This window comes from Neopelma chrysocephalum, unplaced genomic scaffold (genome assembly GCF_003984885.1).
Source record: "Neopelma chrysocephalum unplaced genomic scaffold, ASM398488v2 Primary Assembly neopelma1_97034, whole genome shotgun sequence".
NCBI classification, from domain to species: domain Eukaryota; kingdom Metazoa; phylum Chordata; class Aves; order Passeriformes; family Pipridae; genus Neopelma; species Neopelma chrysocephalum.
The window spans coordinates 2,328,705-2,354,124 of NW_020925676.1; the positions used below are offsets into that span (position 1 = coordinate 2,328,705).

Here is a 25,420-nt window from a genome sequence, read left to right on the forward strand (position 1 = left end):
TCAATTACTCAACACCAGGCAAATCTTGCGGGAGAACAGCTGCTTACAAACCTTGTTACAACACTTGAAGTCACACAGTTTGACAATAGTTAGTAATGCATGTGGGACCCTGTGGAATCTTTCTGCACGAAATGCAAAGGATCAGGAGGCGCTGTGGGACATGGGAGCCGTCAGCATGCTAAAAAATCTCATCCACTCAAAACACAAAATGATAGCCATGGGTAGTGCCGCAGCCCTGAGAAACCTCATGGCAAACAGGCCAGCCAAATATAAGGATGCCAACATTATGTCTCCAGGATCAAGCTTGCCATCTCTTCATGTCAGAAAACAAAAGGCACTGGAAGCAGAATTAGATGCTCAGCATTTATCAGAGACTTTTGACAACATTGATAATTTAAGCCCAAAAGCTTCTCACCGTAATAAGCAGAGACATAAGCAAAATATATACAGTGAATATGTCCTGGACGCCAGTCGCGATGATGATGGTGTGTGCAGATCAGAGAGTTTTAATGCTGGTAATATGACTGTGCTTTCACCATATGTAAATACTGCAGTATTGCCTGGCTCCTCCTCTTCCAGTAGAGGAAACACAGAAAGTTCTCGTTCTGAGAAAGACAGAAGTGTTGACAGGGATCGAGCAGTAGGTTTAAATACCTATCATCCAGCTGCAGAGAGTACTGGAAACTCCTCTAAGAGATTAGGAATGCAGATTTCTACTGCTGCAGCTCAAATTGCCAAAGTTATGGAAGAAGTAACAAGCATGCACATTCCACAAGAAGACAGAAGTTCTGGTTCCACTTCTGAAATGCACAGTTTGACTGAAGACAGAAATGACCCAAGGAGATCAACCACTGCCCATACTCACTCAAATACATACTTCCCTAAATCTGAGAATTCAAACAGGACATGTCCTGTTCCTTACACAAAAATGGAATACAAAAGAGCTTCGAATGATAGTTTAAATAGTGTCAGCAGCAGTGATGGCTATGGCAAAAGAGGCCAAATGAAACCTTCCATTGAATCCTACTCTGAAGATGATGAAAGTAAATTTTGTAGTTATGGACAATATCCGGCTGACTTGGCACACAAGATTCATAGTGCAAATCATATGGATGACAATGATGGAGAACTAGACACTCCCATTAATTATAGTCTTAAATACTCAGATGAACAGTTAAATTCTGGGAGGCAAAGCCCCTCTCAGAATGAAAGATGGGCAAGGCCTAAGCATGTAATAGATGATGAAATGAAACAAAATGAACGACAGTCAAGAAGCCAAAATGCAACCTATCCCGTGTACGCTGAAAGCGGAGATGATAAACACATGAAATATCAGTCACCTTTTGGACAGCAGGAGTGCGTTTCTTCCTTTAGATCAAGAGGATCCAGTAGTTCAGATCAGAACAGAGTAGGCCCAGCTCTTGGAATGAATCAGAAAGTAAACCAGTCCTTGTGCCAGGTTGATGACTATGATGATGACAAGCCAACCAACTATAGTGAACGTTACTCTGAGGAGGAACAACATGAAGAGGAAGACAGACCAACTAATTATAGCATAAAATACAATGAAGAGGAGCATCATGTCGATCAGCCTATTGATTATAGTTTAAAATACTCAACAGATGTTCCACCGCCTTCTCAGAAGCCATCTTTTACTTTTCCAAAGACTTCTGTGCAACACACTAAAACTGACCATATTCCCTCAAGCAGTGGGAGCACACCAGCTCCCTCAACTGGTTCAAAGAGACAGACCCAGCTGCACCCAAGTTCTGCACAGAGCAGAAGTGGTCATGCACAGAAGACCTCCTCCTGTAAGACTCCTTCTATTAACCAGGAAACTATACAAACTTACTGCGTGGAAGATACCCCAATATGCTTTTCAAGGTGTAGCTCTTTGTCATCTTTATCGTCAGCTGAAGATGAAATAGGGCGTGATCAATCTGCACGTGGCACAGATGCAAATAATACACTGCAGATTGCAGAACTAAAGGAAAACAGTGGGGCTCTGCCTACAGAAGGTGCAGTAAGTGAAATCACATCTACATCACAGCACATCAGGACAAAATCAAGTAGACCTCAAACTTCTAGCTTGTCTCCTTCTGATTCTTCTAGACATAAAGCTGTTGAATTTTCTTCAGGTGCCAAATCTCCCTCAAAGAGTGGTGCACAAACTCCTAAAAGCCCGCCAGAACATTATGTACAGGAAACACCACTCATGTTCAGTAGATGTACTTCTGTAAGCTCCCTGGATAGTTTTGAAAGCCGTTCAATTGCCAGCTCAGTTCAAAGTGAGCCTTGCAGTGGAATAGTAAGTGGTATTATAAGTCCCAGTGACCTTCCAGACAGCCCTGGACAAACAATGCCTCCAAGCAGAAGTAAAACACCACCACCTGCTCAAGGGGTTCAAGTAAAAAGAGATGTACCTAAGGGAAAAGTACACAGTACAGAGAAGAGAGAGCCTGGTCCTAGACAGGCAGCTGTAAATGCAGCTGTTCTGAGAGTTCAGGTACTCCCAGATGCTGATACACTATTACATTTTGCCACAGAAAGCACACCGGACGGGTTTTCCTGCTCTTCCAGCCTCAGTGCTCTGAGCTTAGATGAGCCATTTATACAGAAAGATGCAGAGTTGAGAATAATGCCTCCGGTTCATGAAAATGACCATGGAAATGAGACAGAACCTGAACAGTCAGATGATACAAAGGATAATGAAGAGAAGAAAGCAGAGAAGCCCGCTGAAGCAGAAAAAGACATTCTGGATGATTCTGATGATGATATTGAAATACTGGAAGCATGTATTATTTCTGCAATGCCAACAAAGTCTTCACGTAAAGCCAAAAAGCCTTCTCAAGCACCTGCTCCAAAAATGCCTCCTCCTGTAGCCAGAAAGCCCAGCCAGTTGCCAGTTTACAAACTTTTGCCTTCACAAAGCAGACTGCAATCGCAAAAGCACGTGAGTTTTACACCAGGAGATGATATGCCACGGGTGTACTGTGTTGAGGGGACACCAATAAACTTTTCTACAGCTACATCTCTGAGTGATCTCACAATAGAGTCGCCACCGAGTGAGTTGGCCAATGTAGACAGTGTGGGTGTGGGAGCAGAGTCAGGGGAATTTGAAAAGCGGGACACCATTCCCACAGAAGGGAGAAGTACTGAAGATGCTCAGAGAGCAAAAAGCTCAGCTGTGGCTTCCCCAGGTCTGGATGATGACAAAACAGAAGAGGGTGATATTCTGGCTGAGTGCATTAACTCAGCTATGCCAAAAGGAAAAAGTCACAAACCTTTCAGAGTGAAGAAGATAATGGATCAAATTCAACAAGCTTCTTCATCTCTAAGTAATAAAAACCAACCAGAAGGTGAGAAAAAGAAGCCAACGTCACCAGTAAAGCCTGTTCCCCAAAATAACGAATACAGAGCACGCATAAGAAAAAGCACAGAGCCTAAAAGCAATGTTAGTAATGAAAGAGGCTACCCAGAGAACAGAGATGCAAAGAAACAGAACCTTAAAAATAATTCAAGAGACTTTCACGACAAATTGCCAAATAATGAAGAGCGTGTAAGAGGAAGCTTTGCATTTGATTCCCCTCATCATTACACACCTATTGAGGGAACTCCTTACTGTTTTTCACGGAATGATTCCCTGAGTTCTTTAGATTTTGATGATGATGATGTTGACCTTTCAAAGGAGAAGGCAGAATTAAGAAAAGGAAAAGAAGCAAAGGAAACGGAAAGTAAAGACTGCTCTAACCCAGAACAGTCTGCAAATCAGCAGCCAAGTAACAGGACTCAAGTTTGTCAGAAACATCCAACAGGCAGAAGCCAGCCTAAAGCTTTCTCTCAGTCAGCTAAAGATATTCCAGACAGAGGGGCAGCTACAGATGAGAAAATGCAGAATTTTGCTATTGAAAACACACCTGTTTGTTTTTCCCGCAATTCATCTCTTAGTTCCCTCAGTGATATTGATCAAGAAAACAATAACAACAAAGAAGGGGAACCTGCGAAACGTCCCGAGGCTCCTGATTCACAGATGGAATCCAACAGACCACAGACTTCTGGTTATGCACCTAAATCATTTCATGTTGAAGATACTCCTGTATGTTTCTCTAGAAACAGCTCTCTGAGTTCCCTTAGCATTGACTCAGAAGATGATCTTTTGCAGGAATGCATTAGTTCTGCTATGCCTAAAAAGAAAAAGCCCTCAAGAATGAAGGGTGAAAGTGAAAAGAATAATTCCAGAAATACTGGTGGCATACTGGCAGAAGATTTAACACTGGATTTGAGAGAGATACAGAGGCCAGATTCAGAACATGGTTTTTCACCTGATTCAGAGAACTTTGATTGGAAAGCTATACAAGAAGGTGCAAATTCTATAGTCAGTAGCTTGCATCAAGCTGCAGCTGCTGCATCACTGTCTAGACAAGCTTCATCAGACTCCGATTCTATCCTTTCATTAAAATCTGGTATTTCTCTAGGGTCACCATTTCATCTTACCCCAGACCAAGAAGAAAAGCCCTTCACTAGCAATAAAGGTCCAAGAATTATTAAGCCAGGAGAAAAGAGTACACTGGAGTCTAAAAAAGTAGAGTCAGAAAGCAGGGGAATCAAAGGAGGGAAGAAAGTGTATAAAAGTATGATCACAGGAAAAGCTCGCTCCAGTTCTGAAGTTTCAAGCCAGTTGAAGCAATCACAACAGACAAGTGTGCCTTCAATTTCACGTGGTAGAACAATGATCCATATTCCAGGAGTTCGAAATAGTTCTTCAAGTACTAGTCCTGTTTCCAAAAAAGGACCTCCACTCAAAAACATGAACTCCAAGAGTCCCAGTGAAGCCCAAAGTTTGACTAGTTCTCCAAGAGGAGCCAAGTCATTAGTGAAACCTGAGCCAGCTCCTGTAACAAGGCAGCCATCGGGATTGAATCAGAGTGGATCAAGTAAAGGACCGTCTAGATCAGGGTCTAGAGACTCCACTCCTTCTAGACCTCAGCAGCAGCCATTAAGTAGGCCTCTGCAATCTCCTGGGCGAAACTCCATTTCCCCAGGAAGGAATGGTATAAGTCCTCCCAACAAACTATCGCAGTTGCCAAGAACGTCATCTCCGAGCACAGCTTCAACTAAATCCTCAAGTTCAGGTAGAATGTCATACACACCACCAGGCAGGCAGATGAGCCAGCAAAACCTTACAAAGCAAACTGCCTTACCTAAGAGTACCAGTAGCATTCCACGAAGTGAGTCTGCTTCAAAAGGGTTAAACCAGGCTCTCAGTGCTGGTGGATCAAACAAAAAGACTGATCTATCCAGAATGTCATCCACAAAATCTAGTGGAAGTGAATCTGACAGGTCTGAGAGACCTGTTCTTGTTCGTCAGTCAACTTTTATTAAAGAGGCTCCAAGCCCAACTCTGAGACGGAAATTAGAAGAGTCAGCTTCATTTGAATCTCTGTCTCCTTCCAGGCCAGATTCTCCCACAAGGTCCCAACTACAGACCCCAGTTCTGAGTCCGTCTCTTCCTGATATGTCTTTATCCACTCATTCAACTGCCCAGACTGGTGGTTGGCGAAAATTAGCCCCTAATCAGAGCCCTTCTGTAGAATATGATGGGAGACCAGCCAAGCGTCACGACATAGCTCGTTCTCATTCCGAAAGTCCATCTAGGCTGCTGATCAATAGATCAGGAACATGGAAGCGTGAGCACAGTAAGCATTCCTCATCCCTCCCTCGTGTAAGCACTTGGCGAAGAACCGGAAGTTCCTCCTCAATTCTCTCAGCTTCTTCAGAGTCCAGTGAAAAGGCAAAAAGTGAAGATGAGAAGCAACATGGAAGTTCTCTTCCTGGACACAAGCAAAGTAAAGAAAGCCAAGCACCAGCAAAAGGTACTTGGAGAAAAATAAAAGAAAATGAAATTCCTCAGATAATGAACGATCCTTCCTTGGGTGCCACAAATGGCTCCGAGTCCAAAACTCTCATCTACCAGATGGCACCAGCTGTCTCTAAGACAGAGGATGTATGGGTGAGGATAGAGGACTGCCCAATTAACAACCCTCGATCTGGAAGGTCCCCAACTGGAAATACTCCCCCTGTTATTGACAGTGTTTCAGAGAAAGGGGGTGTGAATGGTAAAGATCCTAAAGAGATTCAAGAAAAGCAAACCCCAGGGAGTGGAGGTGTTCCTGTTCGTACCATTGGCTTAGAAAACCGTCTGAACTCTTTCTTTCAGATAGACAGTCCAGACAAGAAAGGCACTGAAACAAAGCCTCTGCAGAATAATCCCATTCCTGCACCAGAAATTAGCGAAAGTACTGTAAGTGAGCGCACACCATTCAGTTCCAGTAGCTCAAGCAAGCACAGCTCCCCCATCGGTGCTGTGGCAGCAAGGGTGACTCCCTTCAACTACAATCCAAGCCGCAGGAAGAGCAGCGTGGACAATAGTTCTGCTCGGCCCTCACAGATTCCAACTCCAGTGAACAACAGCACCAAGAAACGTGACACCAAGTCTGAGAACACAGACTCCAGTGGAACCCAAAGCCCTAAGCGTCACTCTGGCTCTTACCTGGTAACTTCTGTTTAAGTGTAACAAAAAATAAATAGAACTGTATTATATACAGCAGCTACTTAGAAACTTTGTTTCAAATGAAACAAGAAAAAATGGGGATTGATTTTTTTTTCCTGTTGTTTTTATTTGTTGTAAATAGCTTTGATTCTTGTTAGATGGTCCTTGTTCTGGAAGCCATATTTGATAGTATACTTTGTCTTCACTGGTAATATTTTGCAGGAATACCCGATTGACAGTTTGGAATAAAATTGCTAACACAAGTATATTTGTATAGTATGTTTAACATGTATTAGCATCCCATCCCATAAGCCTTTGAATATTGCTTGTCATTAAAGTCATGGAATAGTGCAGATAGAGAAGATACAGTCATACTGCTTTATCAGTAATTTCTAGATTACGCACCAACTAAACTACATCAGGGAAGAATTGGTATTATTTATGCAAAAAAAATATACTCATTTTTAGTATTTGTGAGTCCATCTAACTCAGTAATTAATCATGTGGCTGTGAAATTCACAGTAATATGGTTTCCGCTGAACAAGCTTTCCTAGCCTGCTTTACTGCATGAATGGAACTGATGGTTCATTTTATGAAGTATGATTAACATTTCTGTGGTCACATAATGTGCATAGATAGTTATAGTGTAACAATTTACACTTTCTTTGTGCTCTGCAAAAAAAAACAACAAAAAAACCCAAAACAAACAAACAAACAAAAAAAAACCCCTGTGTAACTGTAAAACCTTGAACAAAATATTTTACCTGAATTAGATTTTATCTTAAAGTAGGTAGAATTTTTTCGCTATGCTGTAACTTGTTGTATATTCTGGTATTTGAGGTGAGATGGCTGCTCTTTTATTAATGAGACGTGGGTCATGTCTCAACAGAGACTAAAATGAACATTTCAGAATAAATTATTACTATATGTAAGTTGTGTGTGTTACTTCTGCATTACATAAAAATACAGTATTTTATTTTGAGATGTCACCATATAATGTGTTGTATAATGCACTTACACTTAAGGCCTGATCCAGTAGAATTCTACACCTCCAATATTTGTTCTTCCTTATCACTGACAAATGGCTGCTGTAGGATGCTTTTAACAGCTATGGGATCAGGCCCTAGGTCTTCTGTAATATATTTGTAATTGAGACAGTTTCACACATCTCAGGTGAATAACAAGGCTAAAGGCAGGGTATTTCCAGTAGCCAAGCAGTATAATTGTTCTCATGACTGCAAGCCTGAAACAATATTGTATCTATAAAAATAATATTTGTAAAACAAAAGTTTTTTTAATTGGGGATATAATGTAGAATGTGAAATAGTGACTATAAGATAAAATTTAATTCTGTTTACTATCTTTATGCTTTTTGTTTAATTTATTTTTTAAGAATTATGAACGGAAAAATATCACAAGAATCCCATGGCAGCAAGAAATTTGTTATCTTAGTAGAAAAAGAATTATGCACAAACAGGGCATTTGCTGCCTCAAGCTTTTTTGATGCAAATATAGATAGTGCTAGAACAATGCTGAAAAAAACAGATTTGTGCTTTAAAAATACAGTCTGAATTTAGATGAAAATTGGTTTAAACTACAAACATGAGAGAACAGAACATTAACCATTCTGTGCATTTTGGAAAAAACCATGAAATGGTTTGTCAGTTTTGTTGTATCTCAACTGGACTGTTCTAAAGTTAGCTTTCTAAATACTGGTTATTTAGAATTCAGAATGCCCTGATTTCAGGAAGCCCTGAAACAGAGCAATTTACCTTTATGGTAACTTTAACACAGTTGCAGAGTGTATCACTTCTGTGGCTTTTGTACTTCTGATATTGAAATCAGTCAGTTGAACTCACTGTAAGACATATGCTGATTTATGAACAGAATCAAGATACTATCAGCAGGCAGAAGTCAATTTATTTAAAAGCCAATACCAAAAATACCTGTTGGGCAGAAGTGGTATCTTACTTGCACTTTTGTTCTTTGCTTCCTGTCAGATTTGTTTAGAGACATGCCATGTCTCTCACCTGGTGAACCTGTTAACAAGCAGCAATCCTCCTGTTAGCATTTGAAATATTTTGCATATAGTATCTTCACAAAGTTTCTAATAGGAATATTGGTGTCCTGTTAAAGATGAAATAGAGACAGATTATGTGATGTGTTCAAAGTCAGGACTTCCTGTTGGAGTAAAATACAGATATTTGAGCTTTAAATGAAAGACCACTTTTCTTGTAAATTATGTGATACTTTTTTTGTAATGGGCTTTTAACAACTAACACAAAAATACACCACATAATCCAGAATAATTGTTTAACATTGGCGTTACCTATTTGTCCTTTCAATTTAAGAATTAAAGGTAAACTCAGTCTCAGTAAAGAAATTCTGATTTCAATTCTGTAACTGAAAAATTACTGAAATCAGTTTTTTAATCAGAAGATAAGGTGAAACCATAAGTAATTGTATGCGTATCAAACACCAGAATGTCTTTGAAAATTGTAGTGGCTTCTCGAAATAGTCATGGGGATACTTCATGATCATTATAATTGGGAAGTTTCTCTTAATATCCGCATAAGTAACCTGTATTTGTAGCAAAGACAGGCTAGAGAAACTTTCCAACTATAAGGGTAGTGATACACTAAAATATGCTTCCCATGGGAGTTGTTAAATTTCCATTATAGAAGTTTTAAGGAGAGGTTTATGAAACATCTCATAGGGATGGACTGTAGTATATTTCATATTGCCTGTGTGCAGAGATGGGCTTAGGTGATCTTTTGAAATCTCTTCCAAATCTACATTTTCTCTGATTCTTTATCTAAAATACTTAGTATCCACTAAGAGCCTTTCAGAATATTTAAAGACATCCATGATGTTTGATTTATGATGGGGATATAAAGTTATATTCTAAGCTAAACTATAAAAACAGATCCCGGAAATATAAAATCAAAAACATGAAAAATTATTGCAATAAGTATATTTGGTCTTGGAATTTTTTTATTATTTCTAGATTCATGATAGTCAGATTTGATTTATGCTGCTAAAGATTTACTCTTGTTCTTGGTTTCATTTGTAAGAAGTTGCCACAGCAGGTAAGAGGACATTATTTATGTCAAGACAAAACAAAGAAAAGCAAGGAGCTAAGGAAACCAAGACTGAATTTACTGTTCTTCTGGGATGCACTGCCTTTCTTTCTACCAATTTTGGGTAGAACTTTTTGTGACTTGTGCTCAGACCTTTAGTTAGTCCTTGAATTAGTTTATCATATCCAGAACATACTAAACTTGTAATTAAAGATTAGTTTATATTGAAAAGTAACTCATAAAGCTCATTTCAGACTGTCTTATAGCTTTGTCCTCTTGATATGAAAAGCAGAAATGTGACCTCCCCACAATTTGTAATTAGTCACTTTTTAAAATGTACCTCCATTTTAGTTTCTTGCAGTGTGCCACAGTTAAGGTTACTGCTCAGTTTCTGTGAAAGGTCTTCTGACTAAATATTGAAAACTTTAAAGAGGAACTAATCTATTTTTCATGTGCAGTTCTTTATCAAGACTATTTTCCCCTGAAAGCTTAAAAATAATCCTGAAAACTCTGTCAGATATGACAGTTTAAAAATTGAAAGCCTTGCCACAGTTTCCTGATGAGATTGGAATGTTGTTTCAAGCAGGATTTGGCTGCAGAATACAAGTAGAGTTTATGCTATAAACTTCAGTAAGCCAAGTATTCTTCAACATAGACTAGTACCTTTGGTGGCTGTGGGAAGTTGGCTGCTGTGTCTTCTTTGGTGAAAGAGGAGGGAAAGAAAAGGGATGGTTTTAGAGATAGTCAGTCATGTTGTCCCAGGAATGTACCTCCCTTTCTTCCTTAGTAAATTGCATAAGCTACACCAAAGAGAGAACAGCTTGTGCACAAATTAATGAGGTTTTATTTTGAAAGTATACCAGTAGACCATGAAACTGCAAAACCTTTGTTTGATAATCTGACAACTGAATTATTTGATGGCTGCTTTACAGTACTTCATAGCTGTCCATCCCCCACCCCCTTAACAGAAATGGGTATTACCAAGGAGATAAGTGTATTAGCTTCTTCATTCTTCTTAAGGATAAAGATCCATGCCATTTCTATGATTGGAGGAATGGGATGTGCTGTTGAAAGAAGTTTCTTCTCCATTCCATGCTCTTGGCTGTGCATCCTGGCTCTCATGGGACTTCTCAGGAGACTTGCTCACTTCCTACCTGCCCTTCTGATGGAGGCAGTAGAATTAGTGCTGCATTTAGTATGAATTTACTCATTGCACAGTTGTACAAGTGCCACCTGAGCCAGCAGAAAAAAAATAACTAGCTAGGGCTAGTTGAAAGAGGTTGGAATAGTTTCCTTTTTGGGTGGTCAGTGGGTTGGATTGAGCCATGGCAGGCAATTTTCAGCTAATTGCAGAACTTCAGCCTTTTTGACACAGCAAAAGCAAATTAAAGTTGGATTATTTTTTTTTAACTCTGAACTTCTGCCTAATGGCTCCTAGTGCTTTGCATTTAAATACCTGATGTTTGAGTAAGCCCTTTATCCTGGACATTCTGACAACTGACTTCAGAAGTATTACATAAGTGTATAGATGTGGAAAAGAAATATTTCTTCATCAGAAGTACCCAAAGAAAAGAAAGAGTCTACTATATGTAAACTTTGAGGAGACAATTTTTAGATTTGCAATACTGAATTCAATGCAGTAATCCTTCCAGTAAAAAGATTAATTGCAACTATTTGTTTTCTAGAGGGGGCGTGAAGAGGGAGAGAACATCTCCCTTCCTTGTTGGTCAGTATTACTTGTAGGGATGATCTGGAAAATGTTTAGGTGGGCTCTCCTTACAAGCTCTTCAACAATCCTGTTGTTACTAGATGCCTCCCAAAATGTATTTTCTCATCTAGCTTTCATGAAATGGTATGAACAGCCATAAAAGCGTCACTAGCAATCGTATGTAGACTTACACCTAAACACAACTTCATGCATCTACTGTAATGCCTTGCAAAGTTGCATCCACCTGTCCAACAGCTTTGTTCTTAATGAGATGTGTGATTTGGATGAAGCTGTGAATCAGAAGTGAAGTTAATGTGAAGCATGACCTTCTCCACACATTTAAATCTTCAAGGACCTTCTTAATACCAAATTACCCAAGTGTATTCACTCTCTGGTTCCACAGCCATCTCCTTTGCACTTTTATGTTTAACCAGAAGAGATGCCCACTTTTAATTTCATTTAAAATCATGTGTAGAAATACGATTCCTGCAGCATAGTTTCCTATATGCAGAATAACAGTTTGTATCTGTAAATGTGTTTATAGAGAATGTTATGTAGTTAAGGTTGAGTTTTTAGTCAGAATGGTAAGTTAACTGGTTACGTGTTGTGTTTGGTTACATATTGGAAGTGCAAGGGAATTTGGTGTGGTGCAGAAGAGCTTTAAGAGTTCACAACAGTAATTAATGCAGGTGTCAATTAACTTGTGATGCCAAGATGAATTTCCTGCTCTCAAGTTTCAGTTTACCAGAAGTGCTGTTTACTTACTCTAAGCCTGGGTAACGCCTCCCTAGCGTAGTTTTGCAAATTACCTTTCTTAGGAAATTTCCACATAGTTACAGGCTTATGTACTTGTGAATTTCTACCACTTCAGGATTTCAGGAAATTATTCAAATTTTGCTGTTTGTGGAAACATCGTTTGCTTGAGTGGCTATGGAATGGCAATTAGGATTTCAGGAAGGTGTAGCAGGAGCTGGTTCACTCAGTTAAATGCACTTCTGTCCAGACCTCAAGCCATACATAACAAACAGTATCTAATGCCCTACTTTTTGGTGGGATGTAACATGCATAAAGCTTGTGCTGGTTCTCTGCAAGCAAATTGTCATCCTCTGAGATCAGATGCATTTTCCCACCTGTAAATGTTGTTTCTCTTGAACAAACTCAGCCCACAATTATATTTCCTTCAGTTTTGTTGTTTGCTTCTGCCTGGGATGCATTACTGTTTATATCCTAACTCTGTAATTAATTCTTTCTTCAATTATTCTAATGTATTTTGTTTCACAATATACTTATTCTGAATTTAGTCTTGCTATGCATAATTTATTTATTACTTGCAGTGTTATATAAAATTTCCTCCTGATTGCACCTTGTCAGAGTGGAATTGTTTTCTTGGCTATTACTGAAAGTTAGGTGTCTGTCCACTGTATTAGAAATATGATTTCATTTAAAAAGGAAGTTGCTGCTAAGACACTTGAGTAATTCAGTATATCAGAACAAAGGCTCTAAAAAATCCCATGCAGTTCCATTTTGGTGGTAGTCACATTTCAGATAAATGTGATTTCTTCAGAAAGAACCTCAGAGACATGTGGTTTGCTAGTTGAGCTCCCTGTTCTCTTCCATGTTTTATCTTAAAACAAGCTACACAAAACAAAATCTAGTTCTAACACAGTGTAATTCCATAATCTCTTTGTTACCTACAAAAGTTTCACAAGAAGGCTTATTTCGTTATGACCCATAAGCACAGCAGAGCCTCAGTTACGTACAAAGTCTTTCCTTTCCGTAATGAATGAATTCTTTAGTCCCTGAGTAGACTATTAAGGGACCTAGGTTAATTAATTCCCAGCACACATGCACATATATTTATATTTACATGCATATTTTGCAGTTCGCTTTGGCTTTGACAGAAGCATTTAAACTACAAAAAGGCATTTTTGCTGACTTACTAAGATCCTTTGTTTTCTGATAGTTGTACCACACTTTCATAATTGAGATGAGTTCTAATTTCAGGACTGATTAATTTGTATCTGAAGTTATTCTAGGAAAAAAAGTGCTCTTAGGTGTTGGTTTATATGCAGAAAAGGAAATGCCCTTGCTAGAAATTAAAACATTTTTTTAAGAATTTAAAAAAAAAAAAATACAACCATAACTATCACCAGCAGTTTAAAGTCAGTATGGATCATGAAAACAAGGAGATTTTGACTGATAATTATATTTAATACAAATGAAGGTAGATTAAGCCAAATTCTCTCTGTCCTTTCTAACAATCCTCCATATTAAAAGCACACTGTTGAGGGAGAGAAGGACTTGTGCATCTTACCTAGACTGTTGGTAAGTTCATCTAATGTGATGGCACACATTTAGAGTGGAAGTAACTATGGAAGAGCTATGGAAGTAGATGTAAAAATTAAGCCATAATATGAATTACGAGAAATCTCCCAATTTTCATTATTTGTAGTAGTACTTTGTTATTATTATTTTGTTATTATTCCATTGTGGGATGAGAAGGAGTTGGCATCCTTTTTTTCTTACTCCACTAAGCAGCTGAACAACCATGATGGATTATATGACACTTTTTAGTGTTTAAGTGTCACTGTTTAACCACAGTCAGCAACTAAGCACTACCCAGCCACTCACCTGCTCCCCTACAGTCGGGTGGGGGAGACAATAAGAGTAAAAGTGAGAAATTTGTGGGTTCAGATAAGGATAGTTTAATAAACAGTAAATAAATACAATAATAATTATTAGTATTCATAATAATAATAATAATAATAATAATAATAATAATATAGACTATACAAGTGAAACACAATACAATTGCTCACGACTTGCTGACTGATTCCTAGACAGTCCCTAAAGCAGTGGCCCCCCAGCAAGCTTTTCTACCACTTTATATGCTGAGCATGATGCCATATGGTCTGGAGTATCCCTTGGGCCACTTTGTCTCAGCTGTCCAGGCTGTGCCCTCTTCCAGCTTCTTGTGCCCCTCAGCCTCTTCCTGGCAGGGCATGAGAAACTGGAAGGTCCTTGACTTAGTATAGGCACCACTTAGCAACAACGGAAACATAAGTGCATTATCAACATTCTCATAATAAATCCAAAACACAATACTGTACAAGCTACTGGGAAGAAAATTGGCTCTATCCCAACCAAACCCAGGGCACAAATCATTTGGAATTCTTAGAAGTGAAAATCTAGCTTAAGTAAAAGCTATGAACTCAGTGCAAATACTGTATTAATACTGTGTCACACACTGATGGTTCCTTTTGATCTTAGAAGCCGAGTGTACATAGCTGTGACTTTACACAGCTGTCAGCTGCTTTACAAGGCTAAAACAGAAGGACAAAGAATGACTGTAAAACTGAGGTCTGTACTTCAGAGATACAGGCTTTGCAATCAGAAGGAATGAGAGATGAGTACAAATTCATATTTTTCCACTTTGTCACTTCCCCTCTTGCCAGCTAATAGGGATTTGGGTAGAGTCTTGGCAATATGGTGCCCAACATTCCCCTCAGTATCTCAGTAAAACACTGTGTATGTTGTCCACTGTACTTCCTACATTAATTCATGCAAGTCAATGCTTGTTTCTAGGTGACATAATCCAAAAGACTTTTGGCTCTAAACACCCTACAAGTCAGGATGGCTGTTTTCAAGGCCATTTGTCAGCTGCGCTTGTGGGGCAGCACTTAACACAGATTGAAACGTGTAAGCCGAATGTGGCTTTAGAACATCCCACATGCCTTAAAAAAAGCTACTGACACTGTTTATAGGCTTCTACCATTGAGATGAACAAAAGTGATGCTTCTGCTGATTCATAAACAACACCATGTTGCTGATCACTGAAGGATGGGTATGAGGTAGCGCCTCTTCTGAAAACAGTAGAAAACTGTCTCCTTATGTAGAAGACAGGATTTTGGATTTCAGTTGAAACTATGGATTTAAAATCAGAGAATCACAGAATGGCTTGGGTAGGAAGGGACCTTAAAGCTCACCTCATTCCAAGCCCCCTTCTGTGGGCAGGGACACCACTTGCTTTGATGTATACAGCCTTTTAAAAGCTGCATACACCAAGAATAATGGTTAACTCTGCATGTTGAAGTTTCATGGTAAGTAAATACCAGTTTTATGAAAACTAAATGAAGGAGAGCATTATTTTCTCTCTATGCTGTGGAACGTTCACTGTTGGACAGACCTAGTTCACACCTGTGTGTTCCTTCTAACTTGAGTCATATTTCATGAAGTATGTTTCTATATTGAAAGTTGTTGGCTTTTTTCCCCAGCTCTTACATTTTACTTGTAAGTATCTTTTTGGAATCCTTGCTTACAAAGATGGTGGAGAAAATCCTTATCTTGTCCCATTCCTTTCAATGACCATTGAATGAAGAAAGATTTCTCTCTATATCCCCTTTCTTTGTTCTGTGTTTTATCTGCAGTTCAATACAGAGCTTATTCTACTAATCTAACTAAAAATATACCCCCTCCTGAATGACTTCACTAGTCCCATTACTATATAGGTATTTCTAGCATGGTTAGACTATGCACTGTTGCCTCAGGTGAGAGAAAACTGAACATGTAAGCTAGGTCTGACTAAGCTAAGTCTGAATAAGTATCTGTACATGACACTTCCTGTAAAACACACAAACTGTGTCACCTCAAGCCATCCAGATTTTCTTGGGCTCCCACTTCTAAATGCACGGCATCTGCATTTTCCCCAGGTGAATGGCAGGAACGTGTATCACAATCACTTTGCATTTCTATTTCATGTTTGTACAGGGCTCTTGTTGCTAGGTGATCTTGTTTGGGGGTGGGGTTTTGGGGGGGGTTTATTGGGGTGGGTTTTGTTACTTTTCTTCCCCAGACACCATTAACAGTAAAAATAGAATCTGAATAAGGACACCTGACTTGCTTATGACATTGTATACAGTGAGGGAATTCTCTGCTTGAAATGTCTGTAGTGCAGTGCTCATTTCCTGCCCCTTCCCCTTTTGCTGCAGTTACAGCAGATGGGAATAACCTCACCAAGTTATACACAGCTTTCCAAGACCCGTATCCCTGCTGCTAACCAAGGGCATTATTTCCAGTCTTGACATTTTGCTGCAGATGTGTACGATCCCTGTCCTCACCAGCAATTATCCCTTCTCTTTATCCTGCATTTAAGTGTTTAAAAGCTGTCAGGTTTTGAGTGCTTCACAGTTCCATTTCTTGAGGTCAGAGATAGCTGACATTCAGGAAGCACATGCAGCTACAACATGCCTGAGCTGGAATGCTGTGTGACCTACTTCTGTCTCTGAATTCCTCAGGCTGGAAATATGCAGAATTCGACTTTGAAATTTATTTCTTATGCCACTAGAAAAAAAATCAGTGAATGGATGCCATATACTCAATGAAGTCGTTCTACAGTGATGATGGGGATTAAACTGACAGGTCTGTAACCAGTGCTTCATTTCCAGCGTGCTGGTTTTGAGATATTGTGAATTCTACCACCTGTGAAGGAGACTGGTGTGTAATAGTAGTATCTGCAGAGTGGTCAATCATGTATGCCATATCATCAAATCTGTAATTCCAAAAACTCCCATTTCTGACAAATTTTCAATTATTTTTCCATCTGAAAAAGATGCAGAAAGTAATTTTTGTCTTTGCCACAAATACTGATACAGCCTGTGTAACTTCTGTTACAGAAATTTAAATACTATTTTAAAATATAAGCCATTAGTCCAGTATGTTGGTATTAAAAAGCTCTCTGAATTCAAATTAAAAAATGAAATGCAACTGTCAGATAAAACAACATTAAACAAATACACAAAACCTTTCTCAGTGTCCTTGAATTAGGTGGACCAACTGAGAGCAGTCTTAATATGCAACAGTGATACTGTGCCACTCACAAACTGCAGCTGTGTCGCTGCCTTAAACAACATACTGTCAAAGCAGTGTTGCTCAAGGTGATGCACCAGAATTGGTCTGCAAACTGACTGAGAAACTAAAATTATTACAGAAATCTAAGGGAGAAAAGAACACTCTGAAGAAGTAGATTTTAATATTTTTTTCATTAGGTTTTAGCCTATTTTTCCTTTAATTGTATACAAAGCTGTGGTATTACCAAATACATATTTCTTAGCATTTCTTTCTAAAAGATTAGATTAGATACATTGCTCTTTGATTTAAACACTGCTAGAGCACTGTCCTTCAGAGATTTATGTCTGTGCCCTTTTGGTGGGTTCAAACCTACGTGTCCCAGAAGGAAAGGGCAGTTTATATTATTGGACAAACCCAAATGGCAATAAGCTTGCTTTGTAACATGTTGATGATGACTGTGTTTCATATTATGGTCAGATCATTAACATGCCCTGCACAGAGACACAATGGCAGCTCTGACACTTTTTAGGTGGTAGGTATCTCAATAAAAAGTCATTGAATGGACAAGTGTGTGCATGCAATGGAGATTTAAAAGAAAAATACAGGAAATCCATTACCAAGCTACTATTAACAAAATGAGAACATTTGGTTGCTAAACAACAAAAAATATCTACAATTATTTGTAATAGATTACCTCTTAGGAAGCTACACTTGACTATGTATCAGCCAGCTTGATGGTAATCTGGAGATAACCCTCCAGAAATCTATCTGTAACACTGGACAACTATCACATCAAAAACTTCCTTTATAACCAACACACCTCATAACCTTTTTTTTTAGCTAAGGAGCTTGTTGAGTCATGTTTGTGAGGTGCTGCCAAGTTGCTGACTTGGTCCCAGACAGCTGCAGTCACCTCAAAAGCTGCTTCTGCTCGGGCCACACAGTTTTATGTTCATGTTTTGTGTAGTACTTTGTACTGTGTATTCACTTCTGACATACTGAGAGCAAATACAGAAGACAACCAAACTGCTCATCAGTCAAAATGCTGAGTAGACAACTTCTTAATCGGGGCCAAATGCCTAATTTTCTGAATCTTCTTCTTTTTGAAGCTTCTCTGTCACTCTTAACTCAAACTCAAGTTTTCATGAATGGTACTTGTAGTTCTTCCCTGGAAATACCACTGTGTTGCAGTGGGTCTCAGCACCCTCCTCTCCAGGATTTCATTGCAGGGAGCAGGATGTGTTGGTGGAGCAGAAAAAAAAAAAAAAGGCAAAAAATACCACCAGGAATAAATACTGAATAAATACCTTCAGTTCTTTGTCCTGGTACATAGCTGCTGCATGAAGTTTAACTAGTGAGTGTAACATTGCACAAAATATGCCCTGTGAAATCCACAGAGTGAGTGAATGGCTGAGGCTCACCTCTGGATGTCATCTGGTCCAGCCACCTGCTCAAGCAGGACTACCTAGAGCCAGATGTCCAGCGTCGTTCCCATACAGCTTTTCAGTGTTTCCAAGGATGAAGACTCCATCACCTCCATGGGTAACCTGTGCCAGTGCTTGGTCACCCTCACAGGGAAGAGGAGTTTACTGATGTTCAGAGGGAACCTCCTGCGTTTCAGTCACCTCTGGTCCTGTCACTGGGCCCCACTGGAAAGAGGCTGGCTCTGTCCTCTTTGTACCTTCCCTCCAGGTGTTTATACACATTGGTGAGATCCTCCTGAGCCTTCTCTTCTCCAGGATGAGCTGCTCCAGTCCCTTCGTCATCTTGGTGGCCATATCCTGGACTCTCTCCATTGTGTTTGTATCTGTCTGGTCCTGAGGAGCCCAGAGCTGGACCAGCACTCCAGGTGTGGCCTCACCAGTGTTGGGGGGCAGGATCATCCCCCTGACCTGCTGGCAACACTTCTGGTAATGCAGCCCAGGAAACGATTGTTCTTCTTTGTCACAGGAGCACTTCATTGGCTCATGTTCAACTTGGAGTCCACCAGGGCCTTTCCTGACAAGCTGCTTCCCAGCTGGGCAGTCCCTAGCCTGTGCTGGTGCCTGGGGATGTTCCTCTCCAGGTGCAGGACTTTGCTCTTCCCCTTATTGAACTGCATGAGGTTCCTTTCAACCAGTTTCTCCAGCATATCCAGGTCCCTCTGGATGTCAGCACAATCCTCTGGTGCATCAGCCCCTGCTCCCAGTTTGGCCAGTGCAACCGGCCTATCACCCAGATCTTTAATGAAGATGTGAGATAGGACTGGACCCAGCAAGTGACTCCTTAATTTTTTTGTTAAGTTTTAGCCTACTTTTTAATTTCATTGCACACGAGGCTGTGCTAATCCCGAACAGGTATTTCTTTGCGTTACTTTCTGAGACATTGGATCAGATGGGTTGTTCTTGGGCTGAGGCACCGTCGGGGCACTGTGAACGAAGGGAACCACGCGTCGGTTCAACGGCCTCCAACCGCGTTTTGTGTCACCCACTGCCACCCTCTGGGCTAGTGTTATATTGATTATTCAGGGTGTTTCCCTACACTCAAGAGGTTCCCGCCCGCCATTCCCAGCCCCCCTCCCGACGCCATTCCCGGCGGAAGCCGCGCGCGCGGCCCTGGGCGGCGCGGACGTAGCGTCTCCTCACAGGCTGCCGCGCTTGACAGACAAAGCCGCTGTCCAATGGAAGCTCAGGGACGGGCCCTTGGGGGAGGGCCCCACGTCGCGGGGGTGGTGCCGCTGTCATGGCCGCTGCCGCGGGCGCCGCGTCCCCGGCCGACAAGGAGAGGTACCGCGGGTCCGGGTGCGTTGGGCCGGGCTGTTTGCGGGTGTTTCTTTGCTTATGTGTCATTCGGGGTGCAGAAAACGCGGGCGAAGCTAGGGTTGGTGGTGAAATTCCTGCCGAACAAGGGGTGGTGGTGGTTGGGATGGTGGTCGTACGTGTGTGGTTTGGGGAGTCGGTATCGGAACTGGAATTCCCGTGCTGGGCCCACAAGAACTAGTCGGCTCATAAAGAGCAAATAGGGAGGGAAACACCACTGAAAAGAAAAAAGAAGAAAATACCAAGAGTTGAGGTGATTTGGGCTGGTTTTAGAGGCAGCAAGGAGCGTTTCCTGGGACGCAGTGACAGTCCTTGTCGTTCTCCAGCTATGTGAGCATCAAACGATTTACTCGCTTTTCCTTATTTCCTTATGCTCTCATAGGTCCTTATCCAAATAAATGCAGGCCTTCTTCCACTTCTTGGTCTCACCTAGCTGGCATTTTAATTTTCTAATAAGTGTAAATGAGGTTCTGTCAGTCTCATCCCCGGTATGTACTTGACAGGTGTAAATCCACTGCAAAATCTTGATCAAGTTCCTAAGCACAGTTTTTTGGTGGCTTTATAAATTTGCCCCAAATCTGGATTGATCCATGTATGAATAAACAAAAACAACATAAAAATAACAACAACAAAACCAAAAACCAAAACAAACCCCCCAAACCAACAAAAAAAAATTCAAACCCAAAACAAAAACAAACAAAAGAAAACAAACAAAAAACCCCTAATACCAAAAAGCACACAGAAAGGCAAAACTATAGCAGAAAAAAACCCTGCTGTTTCCTTCTATCAGGAACTGAGTTAACTATTAGTGTAGTAAAATCATTTCAGGAAATATTCTTTAATTCTTTTTGGGGAAAGATGTGTGTACCCTGCCATGTTTCAGGGGTGTGAGAAATAAGTCAAAACATCCTGTTTGAGTCTCTTTTTATTTTTCTTGTAATAGGTAGTGCTGCCCTTTGTACGCACAGGGCCCCAAAAAGTGGTGTCATGCAAGGAGCATCTCAGCAGTGCCTGTGATAACTCCAAGTGGGATTTTACAACATTTTATGAATCAGTCTAGGGAAAATAAATGGTTGTTCTTATGGGAACTGCTGTGTTGTAGCCATGAGATTTATTTTTTGGTTTTACTAGGAAAATATTGCATTAATAACGAAGAAGTTGATGTAATTTACTTAAACTGTTTTCTCTTCCTAGATTCATCTGCATTTATCCAGCATATTTGAATAACAAGAAGACAATAGCAGAAGGAAGGAGGATTCCTATAGACAAAGTAATTTTGTGGGTGACAGGGAAAAGGTGTTTTATTTTGCTATGCAGTACTGTGTAGAGAGCTGGAAAATATATGTCTGATCTTTCCAATCCCCCATGGCAAGTAGTTTGGTAACTGGAAATTACACTGTATTTGAAGATAGCCTGCTGCCAGCATGTGAGTTTAGTAGAAGAGCACTGGTTTGAAGTGTCTGTTTTCATGTGAGCAGCACCTTGGGCAAACAGGTGAATGAGGAGCTTAATGCACTCAACTTCCAATACAAGTAGTTTGCCAAATTTGAAAGCAATGCAGAAAAGAATAGTTAGCCAATGTTTGTTTTTCAGAGACTAACTATATATGTCTGTACTCTGTGTCCTGTCCTCTCTGTTGCTTTCAAAGTTAGAACTTGAAATGCGTGTGGCATGTAAACTTGGTAGTTATTGTTGTTTATGATCTGTCCAGAAATAGTTTTTCATCATTTCACCGCTTTATAATAATTTTAACAAGCAATGCTGGGAATATAAAGGGCTTTTCTCACTGCTTAGGGTCATGGGTTTTCCTGAGAATACTTAAAAATAAAATCTTTCATGAGCATGCAAGTTACCAATCAAAAATCTAGAAATGTTCTGTTCTTTCCTCCTTCAGTCCTTACTGTGAGTTTGTTGTTGCTGGTTCACAACTTTTGGTATCCTTGTACATACAATAACTGTTAATTAATTTAAGTTACTTTTCCTGAGCAATCCTTTTTCTTTCTTCCCTGTCTTAATTAATTCTGTTTCATCTGTTTTCTGTTTCCTGATGTCTTCTCTCTCTCTTTTTTATTTTTAATGTTTTGTAGACCACAGAAGCACTCATAGATGACTTCTAGAGTAGATGTGTCAGTATTTGAAGTACCTTCTCTGTCCCCATCTGCTTTTTCTAGTTACAGAGTATAGGGTGGGAAACTAATAACTATTGTTATGTAGGCAGATCATTGTTGAAAACTAATTAATTGTAACACGTTTCAACAGGCTGTTGAAAACCCCACATCTACAGAAATCCAAGATGTATGTGCAGCAGTTGGATTCAACGTGTTATTAGAGGTAATTTTAAAAAAGAAGCCCCCCCCCCGAAAACCCCAAACAAACTTGGGATATCCCTGTTCTTTCATTATGTATTTTCTCACAGACAGGATAACTTGCAGTTGAGAACTTTTGTTACTAGCTTTGCTTGCTTTGAATGATAACTGACCATAATCATGAAGTAAATGTTGGAAAATTGATGCAAGTTAGAAATATCTCAGATTTCTTAGATAATGTCACTTTTAAGCTTATGGAAAGATTAGTTCTGTTTTACTGTCCTTCTGAAAAGACTGTAATGGGTGCTTGAAAGTGTGTCAGAATAAAAACTAATTTTGGAAGCTGCAACTCTGCAAATTAAGCTTTTAAAAAGGCATGTTTTTAATGAAAGGTGGTTACCTTTGCAATGACTGTGTTGTATAGGAATAAAATTCTGATGCTTGGAGTCTTCATAGCCCTTTGGAGTTACATTTTAGCCAGGGAATGTTAGTTTTTTATTGCAATACATGCGAATAGATTGTTGTTCTTAGGCAATGAGTCTGGATTTCTAGAGAGGTAACTTCACAGATTGTTTCCTGAAGTAATTATTAATTTAAAACAGTGTTGAATTTTCTAAGAAGAATTGAGCTCCTCATCTAGGAGTGTTACTGGTATCCAAAAACCACTAAAACCACTTTGCTTTTCAGAAGCAGTTGAACAGTGCACTGTGACACAGCCAGTACCACTGAGAGACCTTCATCAAGAATGAAGGCTATGACTGTCCAAAAACAGTTGCTGTGACCTGTGACTTGCTATTTCTAGGTGTCCAAAGGGGTTTGTGGCTGTGAAGATGAAACAAAAACCCGTGTCCCTGTGGTCCAGACCTCTGGGGAAGTAGAGCAGTCCCTGTAGCAGTTTATTCAGAATTGCTCGGTATCAGTGCCTGGTTGCAGCAGTGCCTCTGAAACAGTTCCATTTTCCACTGCTCATTATAATGAGTTTCTCCTTTTGCATGACAGAAAAATAAGATGTATCCTAGAGAGTGGAACAGAGACGTGCAGTACAGAGGTAGAGTACGAATCCAGCTCAAACAAGATGATGGCAACCCATGTTTACCTCAGTTTCCAACACGTGAGTATAGAGTACCTGGGTTTAGGCACTTCTTCAGTTAATAAACCAGGAAGACTTTGTTTATTTTATGTTACCAGTTTCTTTAATTAGTTTTAACTATTATAAATAGTTATTTATAATTAAATACATTTATTTAATTATAAATAACTCTACATTAAATCTCTTTGCCTGTGTAAGTCAACTAAATCAAGTTGTACTGTGGGTATTGAGGAGAGTTTGTAAAATGTTGTTGCCCTTAATCCTGCAGTTTCTGCCGCAGTGTCATAGCCAGGGACTATGGGGAATGTTGTGTGATTGCTGTGTGGAACAAAGCATCTATTCAGTTTTGACTTACTGTTTTGTTAACATTTAAAACAGAGTATTTGGTGTTTAAATGGCTAAATTCCACCTTTTTTCTTAGGTTGCACACGCTAGCTAGGCTATCGATGTGGATGCCAAATTGATAAAATACATACTGAGTTCAGTTGAGATTTCGTAAATTAATAATGAAGCAGCTGCCCTTAACTAATTAATAGAAATAGTTCACCTCGAATGACAAATAATGCAGTATTTTGCATTTTTCCTGAAAATGAATCCATGTGTGAAAGGGAAGCAGTATGTGTCTTAAGGAAAGACCAAGACTACTACTGAATCTAGAGTAGCATAAGAGTGCTGGTAGTCTGAAGGAGATGATTTAAAAACTATATTCCTTCTGGAAGGCAGCAGTGCCTTTCTGAAAGTGCTTGTAGCTTTTGCCTGATCATTCTCTCCCAAATATTCTGGGCGAGTAAGAGGTGAGTGAAAGAGTAGCTGGAAGGTTGTAGATATATTGAAGATTGTCAGGTTATGTGCCTATTCCAGTCTGTTGGGATATTTCTCAGTTCTGCACTTTCTTTTCCCCCTCCAATAATTTTTCACAAGCTGCTTGGTACACAGGGGAAGGAAGCAGAACTCCTGCGCTTTATACCCAGTTTAAGTGAAATCTGAAGTGAGGCTGAAGTTTCTAAGTTTGAAAATGCTGCATTAACGTGTGAGGCATACACTGATCTCTCTGTGTATTTTTAGGTAAGTCGGTGATGCTGTATGCTGCAGAAACCATTCCCAAACTGAAAACAAGAACTCAGAAGATGGGAGGTAGTGATCAAAGCCTTCAGCAAGGAGAGGGAGGCAAGAAAGGTAAAGGGAAGAAAAAGAAGTGAGCTCACACCTGGAATCACTGTAACATTGCATAGTTGTACCTGCAACAAATGCAGATGGACATGTTGCTGCAGCTTTGAAGTGAGAGATACAAGCGAGAAATAAAAAGGGGAAGTTGAATAGAACTGCCTGCTTTATCAGAACTGGAATGCATTTAGCTGCCTTGCATCTGTGTAACAATAAATCTGTTTTCACACACAACCTGCAAGTCCAGAGCTAAGCACCCACTTTTAAAAGTGGAAGAACATAATCAGGTGGGGTGGGTAGGAGAATTATTCCTTCCAGAAGAAATATACAGCTTTTGACAAATAAATATTCTTATGCAGACCAGAAAGCTGAAAACTGGTTGCCATAGTAAACCATGTAGTTATGCTAGTGAAGCAGTTGTCTTAATTCTGTACTATTCTGTATTAGGAAGAAATTCTTCACTATGAGCATAGTGAGGCACAGGTTGTCCATACACCTTGTGGATGCCCCATCCCTGGAAGTGTTCAAGGCCAGACTGGATGAGGTTTAACCCCAGCTGGCAACTAAGTACCAAGCAGCCCCTCCCTCACTCCCTACCCCCAATTGGACAGAGGGGAGGATAATCAGGAAATAAAAAATGTATGGGTGTAGGTAAGAACAGTTTAATAATTTAAACAAAGCAAAATATAATTATACTAATTATAGTAACTAAAATAAAATATAATAAATTAATAAAAATTATTATTAATACAATTTTTTAAAGGGTGGGGGAAAAATCAGAAAAGCAAGTGATGCACAATACAATCAGTCACCACCTGCTGACTGAGGCCCAGCCCATCCCCAACAGTAATTAGTCCCTCCTGTGGTATGGATGTTT

General features: G+C 39.8%; 2 protein-coding genes across 9 annotated transcripts in view; both read left to right on the forward strand.

The window, feature by feature from the left end:
• Nucleotides 1–12,700, forward strand: part of APC (APC, WNT signaling pathway regulator) — a 97,001-nt gene extending 84,301 nt beyond the window's left edge. For all 7 annotated transcript variants that reach the window (XM_027671163.1, XM_027671164.1, XM_027671162.1 and 4 more), the window contains one exon: nucleotides 19–12,700. In XM_027671163.1, the coding sequence (XP_027526964.1) occupies nucleotides 19–6,568 (6,550 nt within the window). In that variant the 3' untranslated portion in view covers nucleotides 6,569–12,700. The remainder of the gene's footprint in view (nucleotides 1–18) is intronic.
• A 7,129-nt stretch (nucleotides 12,701–19,829) lies between these two features.
• SRP19 (signal recognition particle 19) lies at nucleotides 19,830–24,777 on the forward strand. 2 transcript variants are annotated; one of them, XM_027671181.1, is made up of 5 exons: nucleotides 19,830–19,950; nucleotides 21,178–21,253; nucleotides 22,243–22,314; nucleotides 23,289–23,400; nucleotides 24,445–24,777. In XM_027671181.1, exons 1-5 carry the CDS (start codon nucleotides 19,907–19,909, stop codon nucleotides 24,576–24,578), a joined length of 438 nt encoding a protein of 145 aa, XP_027526982.1. In that variant the 5' UTR covers nucleotides 19,830–19,906; the 3' UTR covers nucleotides 24,579–24,777. The 2 variants fall into 2 exon arrangements, with proteins under 2 accessions (XP_027526982.1, XP_027526981.1); XM_027671180.1 differs by having other exon boundaries at nucleotides 19,878–19,965.
• Nucleotides 24,778–25,420: the final 643 nt, after the last annotated feature.